Source organism: Neovison vison, chromosome 9 (genome assembly GCF_020171115.1).
Source record: "Neovison vison isolate M4711 chromosome 9, ASM_NN_V1, whole genome shotgun sequence".
Lineage (NCBI taxonomy): Eukaryota > Metazoa > Chordata > Mammalia > Carnivora > Mustelidae > Neogale > Neogale vison.
The window spans coordinates 86,465,986-86,480,878 of record NC_058099.1 but is presented as its reverse complement, the minus strand read 5'-3'; the positions used below and the strand labels follow the sequence as shown (position 1 = coordinate 86,480,878).

The 14,893-nt window shown below is 39.5% G+C and overlaps 1 protein-coding gene across 6 annotated transcripts in view; it reads right to left on the bottom strand.

The window, feature by feature from the left end:
• The window catches only part of TRPM6 (transient receptor potential cation channel subfamily M member 6), a 165,313-nt gene that overhangs the window by 57,777 nt on the left and 92,643 nt on the right, over positions 1-14,893 (bottom strand). For all 6 annotated transcript variants that reach the window (XM_044265882.1, XM_044265881.1, XM_044265879.1 and 3 more), the window contains exons 16-19: positions 13,297-13,577; positions 11,614-11,842; positions 7,726-7,875; positions 2,130-2,276 (exon numbers count right to left, since the gene is read on the bottom strand). In XM_044265882.1, the coding sequence (XP_044121817.1) occupies positions 2,130-2,276; positions 7,726-7,875; positions 11,614-11,842; positions 13,297-13,577 (807 nt within the window). The remainder of the gene's footprint in view (positions 1-2,129; positions 2,277-7,725; positions 7,876-11,613; positions 11,843-13,296; positions 13,578-14,893) is intronic.

Here is a 14,893-nt window from a genome sequence, read left to right as displayed (position 1 = left end):
CATATTACTCAACTGTCCACCAAAAAGGCTTTACCAATTTCCACAAAAACCAGCAATACATGAGACAGGGCAGTTCTTTAAATAGCCTCAGATGCATCAAAGCACCAGATCAATAGAGAGAATGTGTGTGTGTGTGTTCATTCTCAACAAGGTTAATCATTATTTTAAACAGAATCCCTATTTCTGAGATCTTTTTGAGCTCTTCCTAAGTTTGGTACATGATCCTCTCAGTACAGTTCTACATAGAGAATGGCTAAAACCAGTTGTTAACTACACAGCTGGGAAGCCATATATCCAACAGGCTGTGCCTGGGGCAGGCATGAAGCATGATGAGTATCGCTGCCTCTGAGATATAGAACCTGCTAGAAAAGCATAGAAGAAAGTTAAGGTAAATTCTATTAATTCTGTATTTCTCTAGGCTTATGCCTCAAAGTCTAAGCATGTTTGATGACTGCTTAGACACATAATTAAATAAATTTGTTCTGTCAAGCAGTTTCTTTCCTTTTTTATTTTATTTTTTTAAATTTTTCCCTTTGGCTTCATGGTGGCCAGATACTCAACCACCACAAATACTGGTAATATTGTTCCTGACACTTGATTTCTTTCCATCTTAAGATCCAAACATGTTTACATGTTTTGCTTCTTCACCAGCACATATATAACAAGACACTGCTTCAGTAAAGCACACACGTCATAACACAGCAACATGATAGCCAAGACAAAAACGCCCGTGCTCCCTTCCATTATGGTGGGCAGACCTGGCTGGCTAATTGGTTTCCTTTGTTAACTCTTTGTTGTTGTTATTCTATTTTCTGAGCTTTACTCCTGTCTCTTAAGAGCTCATCAGCTGGGGGTGCCTCAGTGGCTCAGTCAGTTAAGCATCTGGCTCTCAGATCTGGCACAGGTCCCGTGAAGATCCTAATCTCAGGGTCGTGAGATCAAGCTCTGTGTCAGGCTCCCCACTCAGGAGTCTATTTGGACATTCTCTGCCTCTGCCCTTTACCCGGCTTGTGTACTCTTCTTTTCTCTCTGTCAAATAAATAAATGAACTCTTTAAATAAGAGTTCATCAGCTGGAAATTTCTATGGACAGAAATACTTGAATACTCTTTTCCCAATGATGTGACTACAGTTAAAAATCTCTTGAAGCTACTATCGGACCCTTTGGAATATTTTGTTGCATATTCACAAAAATGGTGAAACTTCATCGTTTGAAGGAATATTTGATTTTTGAAAACAGAGCTATGTACATATTTAGTAACTATATGCAACAAATGTTTGAATGGGTGAGTAAATATTTTGAAATACAACACACTTAGAGAAATGTCCTTTTATAATCACACTTCAAATGTTTTAGAAATACAATCTTGGCCATGAGAAATTTAAAGTATATATAAGCATTAGAAAAATGCTCTTAAATAAATGTGAAAAGCACTTATGACATTTAAAGTGCTGTTAATTATTTCTCTGTATCACTATAATCAATATTAGGTATAGTATTTGTTCATAAATTTAACTTCTACAGTTTTATTGTCCTCCAAAAGGTGGGGGGGATAGTGTCAGAGGATAAAATAAAATTTTATTGTCCTCTCTCTATATATATTTTTTATATATATTTATATATTTATATATATTTATAGTCCTATATAGTTATGTATTTATAGTCCTATGTTATTGAAGACAAAAAGCAAACACTTTGCATTCTTCCTGTCTATATTACACATTGTTTCTAACAAACAGAAAAATCAATTCAACTGCTGATTTCTTTGCCCAAGATGAGAAAAGAATCCACCCCACCATTTAATTCTACAACCACTTTCATTAACTTTGTTCCACAAAGTCTTAAGCACTCAGTCCCAGCAGAGCTAACGGAAAGCCCTCAGGAAAGACGAAAACGCTTGTTCCTTCATTCCCATAGTGGGAGAGATCGGCTCTAGCCTTTCCTCACCTCCCTCCAATCTTCTTTGCTAACCCTTTTTCATTTTCCAGTTTTGTTTTTGTTTTTTTTTTTTCCTCACTGAATTTCTACATTTTCTCACAAGTTGACAAAACCAAGCATATCATTGCCAAAATCATCATTGACTACTGGCCAGCATGAAGACTATATTTAATTGCTGCACTGAGACCAACCGTATAAAACCAGAACTTGACAATTGGAGCACTGTAGAACTCATAGATCTTCCTGGTCCATGGAAGGCTTTGGGGATCGCTCTTTAAATCAAAGTGCTGATTTTCATCTGGTTTCTCATCGGGGCCTCTTTCCAAATCATAGTCTTTCTGCAAAATAAATAAATATTTATTGTTAGAGCCTTAAGTAAAATACTAACATTTGCAAGTATCCAAAATACATAATCTATATGAAGATAATAAATATATTAGGAATTAACTGGGCACCCACCTGCCAGATTAGAATCTTAGTCTTGGAAGAAAGAAAACTGTGTATTGTATAAACCTCTGACTTTGGGGTAAGGAGCACAGGCTTCTCTGAAATGCGAGCTAAGTCTCCAATTACAAAACCTAGTCAAACTAAGGATAGTTCCAAGGATTTAAAAATGGTCCCCATTCTTCTGCTTAGTCTGCCTTATTGGTATTTTAGAACCTGAAAATATCATAAAACCCCCATGAAATCATTAGCAGATAATACAATTATTTCCATAATAGAGCAGGACAAAATGGACATCCATCAATGATACAGTTTCCAATTCCCAGGAAAGTTGGGCACAACATTACTTTCAGAATTCTAGCTTTGATAGCAGAGGTGCTTTGCCTGAAGTTCATGGACTCTTGGAGCTTCCGGGGTTCCTTGAACCTCCTGAGACTATATGCAAGTATCTGTGTTGAACACACATTCTGCTAGGGGTGTGTGTGTCAGTCCAAAGAGGTTAACCCTGGTCTGTGATGAGCAGTAAGCATCTCTGTGGCAGACAAGTGGCTGTGTAGTGCCCTATGGGTGTGCACAGAGAAGAGCCTTTTATAAAAGCCAGGTGGGGGGGCAGAGAACTGAAAAGAAAAAAAATCACCTGTAGCCTGGTTGCTTTTGGGAAGAGGGAATTTAGGGACAGTAAAAGAGAAGCAAAAGAGATGTCACCCTACTTTATGGAGCTCTGTATGGTTCTAATTTTTAAGCAGGAAATGCACTACTTGTGTGATTTGAAAAAATACTAAATGAAACCACAGCAGTGTTTTCTGTTCTTAGAGGAGTCAATTTCTTCGACCTCTCCACAAAAGATGTCTGTCTAGTGTCACACCGGCAAGACTGGTATGATTTTACCTGCCAAGAAATCAATCAATGTTGCCTGAATTGTCCGTAACGCTGATCAAATGGAATTTGGGGGGTCTCAGGCATCGGGATGGCCTGACTGACTGCTGTCATTCACTTCCTTTTGGGCAGTGAAATTGGCACTGTGACCTCAAAGTGGTTCCTAACAGGTCTGAACCTGTCTAGACTTAAAATAGCTTACAGCCGATGAGAAAAGTCATCATTTACTATGATTTTAATGACATCAGCACCACTTCAAAAAGACCCCAGAAAGCAATTTCAGTAATGACTATGTAATTAAATAACTCTCTTTTTTTTTCTTCTAGGAGTTTCTCATTAGGTATTATTTACCCTTGACGGTTTGGTATGGATTATAAAGTCCTAATTGAGCTTCTCTCTCAGCTGAACTCCAAGACACCAACTACCATAATGAAGACAATGTAAGAATGTAAATTCAGATTCAGATTTCCTCCTCCTTACCCCACCTTAGAAGAAGGTAAACAAAAATATTTCACGTAACTAGCTTTTATTCTACTCAAATCTCAATATAATCAATCAAACTCTCTTTCTCTCTCCCTTCCCTCCTCTCTGCCTTCCTCTCCCCTGTCCTTCTCCCTCCCCCCCCCTCTCCCTCTCCTCTTTCTCTAACAGGACTCTGATCAGGAGGCACACAGAATAAAATTACAACTGCCACAATCAACTCTACTGCAATTCATACCTATTTTCCATTGTGATCCCTATCATCATTTCCACTTAATGACATTCTGAGAAAATAGCTTATTGTTCAACTTTAGAAACTATTTTTGCACTGTGGTTTATCAACATGTCTAAGACTAAACTTGTCTTTCTCCTTCTAAAGCTGCTCCTTTTCCAATCACCCCCATATCCCTTCAAGATGGCCTTGTTTTAACCATCAGCCTCTCCGTCATATTTGCGATCTCCATTTTACCCATGCCCCGCATCCAAACGTTACCTGATTCTTCACTTTAGAGCTCTCTTTTCCTCTCTATGCCCATTGCTACTAACTCTGGTCAAAGCCCTTAATCCTTCTCATTTGGACAGTTTTGTCAGCTGACGCTCTCCCTGCTTTCAGGCTATCTTCCTGCTACGTCATCCTATTCACTGGAGACAGAATAATTCTCCTAATGGTCAGATCATCCTGCTACTCTGGTCATGTCCATCCCTGGATCTCCATTACCTACAGAAAAAAACACCACATTCCTTCATAGCATATCCATGATCTAGTCTCTATCTACCTTCCCAGCCATACCTGCAAATAGTCCCTCCTTGTCCCATACCTACTACAACCTAGACTCAAGTCAAACCATAGAACTTACAGTGCTTGACACATGCCTTTCATTTCCTACCTCTGTACCCCTACTTACTGTCTGTCTTCCCAAGGAAATGCTAGTTCCACACATTGTCAAGCCCCAACTTATCTACCACCTCGTGCACGAAGCTGCCACCAGCCTGTAATCCTCGCTGACCCCAAGTGAGAAGAACCTTCTTCTTCTTCTCCTAGTTAAGCCATTCTGCCATCTTGCTATAAGAAAGCTCAAGTCATCAAAAGTCACGTTTTTAAAGGGCTAGCAGCTAGAGAGATTGAAAGTTCACACGGCAAAGTTCTTTTGCCGGTAGAGGCTTCAGCAAGGACTTTTATAAAACTTCATGAGGCATGGAGCACTGGGTGTGGTGAAAAAATAATGAATACTGTTTTTCTGAAAATAAATAAATTGGAAAAAAAAAAAAAAAACTTCATGAGGCAGATGCAGAAGTTGACTCTATCCAGCTAAATGACAATGGCCTTCCTTCTCCATTACCACCCACGATGACCACAGGGCCAAAGCACCGAGACCCACTCAAAGAACATCTCCATCTCACCTGTCTTCATTTTGCTTCCAAAATCTGTAACACAAATTGTGTTCCTCGACTAATCACACGTATCATCTTTAACCAGGAATGTGAAATCTTCCACATTCCATCTAATGTTGATGCCACACACACTCTCTGCTTAGCAATGTTCCAAACAGAGCAGGTAATCAAAAACTACTGCTCTGATTAAATTCAAAGGCAAAAGAACATTGTTGTTGTGATTATAATTCATAACAGAGCAGGTCTGGGGCACTTTACAATAAAAGTTTTAAAATGAATAATGCTGAGGTATCAAGGATATCCTCTCTGGTTATCTCTGGTTATATCTGGTTACCTCTGTGGTGGCAAGGGTCACGTCTGCCTTAGTTACTGCAGTGTTCCAGAACATTGAATCTTGTCTGGCTCATGAGCAGTGGCCATTAAATAGTCAATGAATTAATAAATCAATATGGCCATGTCCCAGCCATCCAGATGGGCAATGTGATAAAAAAAGGACCACTACACTACAGCCAAAGTTTAATTTTTCAGGAAACTGTGAGAACTTACTACATTTTTTAATGTTAAAAGCATGTTAATTGCCATTTAAGGAAGGGCTTTCTTCTCTACAAGTTTCCCTTTAAGAACAACTACTTAGGGGAATGTTCCAGCCACCTACAAGGACTTATGTGTTCATGAGAGCTTATCTTTCCATGAACCTTATAGGTGCCAAAAGTGAAGTAACATCCACTTGCAAACCACGATTTGCTACCAACTGCCAACATATTTACATATTTGTTTATAGATAGACAGGGAGGCAGATAAGCAACTCTCTCCATTTTTCATTTCAACAAACTAAATAAACTTGGACACATAAATAAGCAAAATCAAACAAAATATCTCACATATAAAGATTTCATTTTATTTCTAAAGATGTTAGGTCAACACTACATTTCTCATCCTTCCTTAAAGAAATTTTGAAGTGGTCTAAGCTTATTAACCAGATCATTAAGCCAGAAAAATCACAATTGTAACAACTTGATTGCCCAGCTTTGTAAGATAATTGCTCACACATTCCACAGAGGTTAAAATGTACCGGTCATCTCTTGTATTCTGAGAACCCCAGATAGAACCATCGGGCTTAGTAAAGTGAAGATGGAAGGAAGCAGGGGAGGGTAAAGGAGAAGAATCCCCAGGCAGGCACAATGGTCAAAATATTTAACTGATCTGGTAGAGGCATTAACCAATCAGAATGGATCCTCACCCCAACACAACAGATGTCAGCCAGACAAACTAATGATTACCTATAATTACTTATTTTTTATTTAATACCTATTGAGTGCATTTTTTAAAGCTTTTATTTATTTGACAGAGAGAGAGAGATCACAAGTAGGCAGAGCAGCAGGCAGAGAGAGAGTGGGGGGGGGCAGGTTCCCTGCTGAGCAGAGAGCCTGATGCAGGGCTTGATCACAGGACCCTGAGATCATGACATGAGCAGAAGGCAGAGGCTTAACCCACTGAGCCATTCAGGTGCCCTGATACTTACTGAGTGCATTTTTAAATATTGTAACAAATACTTCACAAGTGCAAAAGCATATCCAACAATATGCTAGAGAAAGATGCCTCATTCAAGCATTGAATGCCAAGGAAGACAGTCACTGTACCTACACTAAGAAGTTTGTAAGTAATGATCTAAGGTGAGAAATAAAATGCAAAAAATACATGCACAGACAGCATCCTGGAGACTCTCAGAGAAGAAAGGTTGCAAGAGAAGTATCTCATATTACTCAGGAAAACATATATATCCAAGAACTCAAGTAAAATTATTTGATCACTGGATATAACAAATGAAAAAAAATCGTGGAGTGGGACAGCGAAGGTAATGCAAAACCTAAACCTGAAGGATATGAAGCATTCTTCATTATAACTTTCTTTTTTTTTTTACTTTTTTTTAAAGAAAGGGAGAGAAGTGGGGGAGGGGCTGAGGGACAGAGAATCTTTTTTTTTTTTTTTTAAGATTTTATTTATTTATTTGAGAGAGAGATAGTGAGAGAGAACATGAGGGAGGAGAAGGTCAGAGAGAGAAGCAGACTCCCCGTGGAGCTGGGAGCCCGATCCAGGACTCGATCCCGGGACTCCGGGATCATGACCCGAACCGAAGGCAGTCGTCCAACCAACTGAGCCACCCAGGCGTCCCGGGACAGAGAATCTTAAACAGGCTCCACGCCCAGTGTGGACCTTGATGCAGGGCAGATCTCACAGGCTGAGGTCATGACCTGAATTGAAATCAAGAGTCTGACACTTGACCAACTGAGCCAGTGAGATGCTCCTCTTCACTGTCCCTTTAGAGAAATAGTGACTCTATTTATTCTACTAGTTACAAAGGAAAATAAAAAGTTATGCACCTGCCAAGATATTATAAAGATATTCTTTCCCAGAGAACAGGATATTTTGCTTAATCATATATGGGGGTAAAGCAGATGTATCATACATGCTCAACCCGATCACAGATTATATGATTGAGACCACTAAATACATTGTTTAATAAATGACCTTTGTGCATGTGTGTTTTGGGGTGCGGTCAACACCATGAAAACGACATTCATCAGGATACTGTACCATAGAAGCACTTTCTTTCGCGCCGGGGTTCTGGTCGCCGTAATACCACGCGAACTGGAAGTCCTGCGACTGGGGAACATGTGACATCTCTGCTCTGCTTTTAAATTCCAACGACAAAATGGTGGGTGGAAAAAGAATACTTATGATGATCTTTAAAAGAAAAAGCAAGATAAGTAGGAGGGATTATAAAACAATGCACAAGTAGTAGTCAAATCAACAAATGAAGATTTTGATGTACATAAAGCACCAGACCTATCCCTACATCAGTTGATACCCTGATTCTGTAGATATTTTTTGACTCAATTCCAAATCTAGCAGTGTCTCTCCCAGAAAGTCATAAATGCAAGCGTATGTGTATAGGGAAGTCCACTGCAGGGTTATGTGTAATAGCAAAAACATCTGTCAACCTACGTATCTATCTATATAGAGGGCTAGCTGGTGGGGGACAACCTAACAGTGGAATACTATGCAATCATTAAAAAGATAAAAATCACTTCTCAATGTAATGAAGATATCCAAGTTATATTGTTAAATGAATAAAAGCAAGTTATATAATAATATATATAGTGTGATCCCATTATTGTACAAAAAGAAAATTAAAAATTAGAAAAAATATGTTCATAATGTATAAAATATGTTCATAATGTATAAAATATGTTCATAATGTAAAAAATATGTATACCACACTGTTATTATTTATCCCCAGGGGGGTGCAGTGAGAAGTATTATTTTTAAAGAACATAAGCAGATTGCTTTCATAATTCTTTAAAGCAATTAAGTAATTATTATACCATAAAATACATTAAAGCTTATTCATATTATAAAATCAAGAATACAAAAACATACTGTCACTTTGTTAAATTTATCTTACAGCCTACACAAATACTTATGTTTTTTTAAGATTTTATTTATTTATTTCTGTGAGAGAGAGAGAAAGAGTGTGTGTGTGTCCACAAGCAGGGAAGGGGGGGATGCGCAGAGGGAGAAGCAGATTCCCTGCTGAACAGGAAGCCGGATGCAGGTCTCGATCCCAGGACACTGGGATCATGAACTGAGCCAAAGGCAGATGCTTAACTGATGCTTAACTTAAGTAAAAATATTTATTTTCTTTGCCAGTAAAACCCAAGGAAGGTACAGATCTGTAATTTTTCATTCTATTACTATCATTCATGAATTTATTTATAGGCTTTTCAAAGGAATATTTATGTTCAATCTGTATGGCCTTTCAGAGCAAACAGTTCAGGAGATTGACGAAATGTTATAAAAATCAACTTGTCGCATACTACCTCTTTCAAGCTAAATTAGGCCTTAGTATTCTGGGATTCTGAACAAAAACAAGATTCACCCTAACTGTCCACCATACATGAGGAAATAAAATGAAGTCTTATCTTTGTCAACTTTCATTGCTGAAATGACCTTTTGTTTTGTTTTAAAGCCTGATCTCCTGCGAAGTTTTTCGGGACATCCAGTTCTGACAAGGTTTTTTGTTTATGTGCAAGTATAAGCTTTCTCTTCAGATGCAGAACCCAAGACACCTACAGGCTTCTAGGTCTGGAAACACCACAGATATCAGGCACACTGATAATGTCACATTACTTCCTAACCCTCTCCCTGAAAAGGCTCCACAATTTGTTGCCTTTGTCCATCTGAGAACAACTGGCTCACGAAACAGTGTTCACTGACATCAGTATCCCCTTCCCAAGGGATCTGTTGGAGCCTATCCCACTAAACGTACTTAAGTGAGTTTTCTCTTCCAAGACCCAATAAGGTCTTCCTCTGGTCTTTATCCTTGGAATTAATCAAACCAGGGTATCTTTAACACTTATTGGCAAACGTGTTCCTAAAAACCCCTCTAAGTCCAGCACTGATGAATTAGAATCTAGGCAGAGAGAGCAATTTCCAGCAGCTCAGAGATTTTAAGTAGCTAATTCAGCCTTCTTCGGCCACTCACTGTTTTGGGGGGCAAAATATTCAGCCTTGCTTCATTTAGGTCTCTTTATTGACATAAGGTATATGAGGAGCAAATTGGTGTAATTTTCCCCACGACTGTACAGAAAACAGTTGTGGGGAAAATTACTGCTCATACTTGCAGCCATCTATACCCCATCTTGCTCTCTACACATTTAAGAAGAATTATTGTCAGGGATTCTGGAGCTTGAGGTGGACCCATTCACTCCTCTGTTTCATCACTTCCAAGGCCGAAATCAAAACAGACCAAAGGAGAACTTTTTCTGGAAATAAATGTTATTTCTCCCATTGGGGTTCCCCCCCCCAGGTTTTATTTATTTATTTGACAGAGAGAGACACAGTGAGAGAGCAAGCACAAGTGGGGGGAGTGAGGGAGGAAGAAGCAGGCTTCCTGCTGAGCAAGGAGCCGGAGGCGGGACTCGATCCCAAGACTCTGGGATCATGACCTGAGCTGAAGGCAGATGCTTAATGAATGAGCTACCTAGGCTTCCCTCTTCAGTATTTTTTAAAGAGGAATTTATGTGAAATAATTTTTGATTCACATTTCTCTTATTTTTGTAATTTCATAAATAGATTTCAAAAGTGCAAGTTCTTCTATATATTTTGTATAGCATGTCTTATTCCTTTGTGTTTTCTATAGTGTGTCCAAGAAAAAAAATTTAAGTCATTCTATTTTTAAGAATTGTAGAAGACGGGACGCCTGGGTGGCTCAGTTGGTTAAGCGGCTGCCTTCGGCTCAGGTCGTGATCCCAGCGTCCTGGAATCGAGTCCCACATCGGGCTCCTTGCTTGGCAGGGAGCCTGGTTCTCCCTCTGCCTCTGCCTGCCTCTCTGTCTGCCTGTGCTCACTCGCTCTCTCTCCCTCTATCCCTGACAAATAAATAAATAAAATCTTAAAAAAAAAAAAAAAAGAATTGTAGAAGACGACAATTAAAATATATAGTCTTACGATGCTTTTAATGCTCATGCTTTCTCCCTTTTCATTCAGTTTTATAAGCTTAAGTACTTCAGAAGCTTGACCACAACCTAAAGCTTTAGGCTTAGGTGTGATGTTAAAAGTTAAATGTCTTTAGTAGTTAACTAAATTACTCTTGACAATTCGAGATGTGAGATGAGGCCAAACTGTAACGGATAGAAGAATTCGGAAATAGGTGTTTCAGGGCAGCTTTAACAAAAGGAGCATCTATTCCCTCAAACATCACACTGGATGAACAGACCAGAAATTGCTATTTTATTTAGTATATTATTGATTAATTCTTTTAAGCTGAAATATTTTTCACTAAAAAGGCTCATTTACTTCTGTTCTAATTATCAGAGCTCAAAGAGTATACTAAGAATGAAATCTTGCAGATGCTTTTATCTGCTTTTAACTTCTAACCATCTGCACAAAAAAATGCCTTTTGATGGACAGAGCTGGTGTAATCAGCCCCATTTCTTAAAAAGAAACTGTGGGGGTGGGAGATGACGCCATTGTCAGGATTCCACTGGGAAGAACCCAGCTCATCTGTGAGAACCAGAGATATTAACTGGTTTTCCTGAATGGAGTCTTGTAGAACAAGGGAAAAATGAACTCAAGAGTACAGACCTTCAAATAAATAACTGTTAAACTCTAGAAAGCCAGTAAATATACCCTTTTTTAAAAAAATTGAAGTACAATTGATACACAAGGGCCTACAGAACAGTGATTTGACACATCTATAAGTTACGCTGTGCTCACCGCCATTGTAGCTACCATTGGTCTCCACACAACACCATCCCGGTACCACTGACTGACTATTCCCTACACTCTACCTTTCATCCCTGTGACGTATTCATTCCATCACTGGAAGCCTGTGTCTCCCACTCCCTTCAGCCATTTTGCCCAACCCCCAACTTCCTCTCCTCTGGCAACCACCAGTTTGTTCTCTGAAAGTCGGTGTACCTTTAACCAAGAGTTCTTCCTCATTTTCAGGCGCCCAGTCCACATGTCTGTCAGCAGCATTTGGGTGCAAGTATGCGAAACGAAGGGCCGCAATCTTCCAGACGCAGCCAGCTTCAGACAAGTAGAATTGCTCCAGTTCTTGAGTTCATAGGTCAACAGTTTCATGGCCATTCTTTCATTCTGCTTGAAGGCCTTCTCCAGCACATCCAGGGCGAGCTGGCCGAACTGTCTGTGATGACACAGTGGGGAGCGGCAAAAAAAAATGCAGGTCAGAGTCCCAGAAACACTTTCAAAGATTAGCTATGAGCCTCAGCAAAGAGCAATACAAAAGAATGAACAATAACATACGCCTCAGATTACAGAAGCCATTTCAAAGTGGTTGCGGCTCAGGAAATGGACGTTCTCCCTTTGCAGGAGGGTTTACACTGCAGTATACGGAATTTGGTTTGCACCAGGAGTGGCTGAGCTATCTACCCATGGGGAGAAGCCTCTCCACACCACGAAACAGGCTACATATAGCTTGGTTTGGGGCTCTCTGACAAAACCAAGTAGAGAATTTTTTGACAGAAAAGACTGTTCAATACTGAATAAGCAATTGAGGGAAATCGTGGGGCCACCTTTTTTTTTTTTTTTAATTTTCTAGAAAATACATAGATGACTTAAGTAACAAGCTAGACATGGAGATATTTCCTGGGAGGTTGTTTTCTCTAAAAAATAGATAGACACTTATGCTCTAGGACTTTTAAATTCACAATTATACATGAGTTTCTATGAACTCGAGCTGCCCTTCTCTATTACAATGCTGAGTTTTCTTTTTTTTTTTTTTAAGATTTTTTTTTTTTTTATTTGACAGACGGAGATCACAGAGAAGCAGGCAGAGAGAGAGGAGAAGCACGCTCCCTGCTGAGCAGAGAGCCCGATGTGGGGCCCGATCCCAGGACCCTGGGATCATGACCCGAGCTGAAGGCAGAGGCTTTAACCCACTGAGCCACCCAGGCGCCCCTACAATGCTGAGTTTTCAAAAAGTTTTCCAACTTTTCTATCTTTTGCCATCAAGCTCCAGTTCTTTTGTACATAACATATTTATTTATTTTCCTGCCTGAGAGTTACTAAAAGTAGACAAGTTTTCACATAGCATAGCATCAAAGGGTTTGGGAGTTAGAAGGGACTTTCAAAATCATTAAGTGAACCTTCTGTGTGAGGAAACTAGAGTCCCAAAATCTGGCCAGCTGAGTTGTCCAATTAGTAAATAGCTGGACGAGGACCGAAGCCCAGTCTCCTGACTGGAGAGCTACCTCTCTTCCCTTTACTCCACAAAGCTCCTTGAAATACCTAAAGACCACTATTTGGGGGCACCTGGGTGGCTCAGTAGATTAAAGCCTCTGCCTTTGGCTCAGGTGATGATCTCAGGGTCCTGGGATCGAGCCCCGCATCGGGCTCTCTGCTCAGCGGGGAGCCTGCTTCCTCCTCTCTCTCTCTGCCTGCCTCTCTGCCTAATTATGTTCTCTGTCAAATAAATTAATAAAATCTTAAAAAAAAAAAAGACCACTATTCTTAGGAGGGCCTAGGAAATGCTGGCAGCAAGTCCACGCACCTTACAAGTTCTAAGGCAAGGGAGATAAAAGTGTCTAACCATTCTAAGCACTGTCGATGTTTAGTATGAAGTGAAGAGAGAATTCCTACTTTGAGTAATTTTTCAGCTCTTCTGAGGCATCATCCATCATGTTGCTCTCCTTAGCTTCATGGGCCATGGCTCGGTAGAGTTTATAGGCAATCACTGCCTTGACCGTAGCCTCCTCTCCATGCTGCCAGAAGAACATGGCCATCTTCTGTCTTTTCATGAGCACAGCCCAAACCAGCAGGTCATTGTAAGGGTAAATAAAGCCAGTAGACTCAGGGTCATCTGATACGTTTTGTTCTTCTTTTGACTTCCTCCTTGATTTATGAAGGACTACAGATTTTTCCTGTTGGAAAATAAAATAGGAACAGATTCCCAAAGAGTCAGATGCATGGTATTTGACCTAATGAAACATATCTGATATCCTAAGAATACTTTTTAAATCTCAGAAAAGAGATGGAAATAACAATACAACTTTATAAACCAGAAACCAAAATTTTGGCCTTTTAGGTGATCCACTTCTTGTTGTGTCTGATAGATCCAGGGTCTACAAGCTGAGATACCTTGTGTTCATTCAGCACAACTTAAAACACTATACCTTTGGGATAGACCCAATAACTACATGAGAATTTTCAATGTCTCAAGGAAATGGGTTGAAATAACATATTGGATAGATGAGAAGTATTAAAAAAAAAAAAGAAAACAAAATTCTAACCTCACTTTATAAATAAATTATCTTTCCCTTAGAAAAATGTCACTAGCATTGCCAAAACGCATCCAGACTGATTGACTTTAAGTTTCCTTTCCTTCTACAATACTCTTCACCATGTAAACTAACCCTTTACAGCTCATCTCAACTATGAGCTGTACGTTCTTCTATGTCACTATGTATGTATTTCTATTTCAATATTCATTATATGGCAATATGGTTATTACTTTGGGGAGAGAGGCATCATTTCTCCATCATCATTATACCTTCTCCCAAATTTAACCAAGCACCCAACATATTGCCTGGTAAGTAATAGGATTTGATAATCCTTTTAATAAAAGGGAAAAGAGAGAAAATTATACATTTCCTCTATTTCTATAAAGAAAAGGAAATTTTCATTCATTGCTGGTTATCAAGGATAATTTTATAAAATATCCTTTCATCCTAGGAATTATGGAAAGTAAACCTCTTTCAGCCAACACGGGTATCATTTATACAGAAACTCCTGAGCAAATCCATTCGTCCCCAGAGGAAAGTGGGACTGAGTTGATATGAGGAGAGGTGGATTAACGACATTGTTAACGACATTGTTACAGCCAGTTCTGGCTGTACCACGTAATTGTCACTGTAGAATCATTTACTCCCTTGTTGTTGGCTGCTGACCAGCACACATCTGTTTAGGGTACTTCTAACTGACCTGTTTGTAGCTCTTTCCTCCAACTTTATTTATTTATTTTTATTTTTTTTTTAAGATTTTATTTATTTATTTGACAGAGAGAAATCACAAATAGGCAGAGAGGCAGGCAGAGAGAGAGAGAGAGGGAAGCAGGCTCCCTGCTGAGCAGAGAGCCCGATGCGGGACTCGATCCCAGGACCCTGAGATCATGACCTGAGCCGAAGGCAGTGGCTTAACCCACTGAGCCACCCAGGCGCCCTCTTTCCTCCAACTTTAA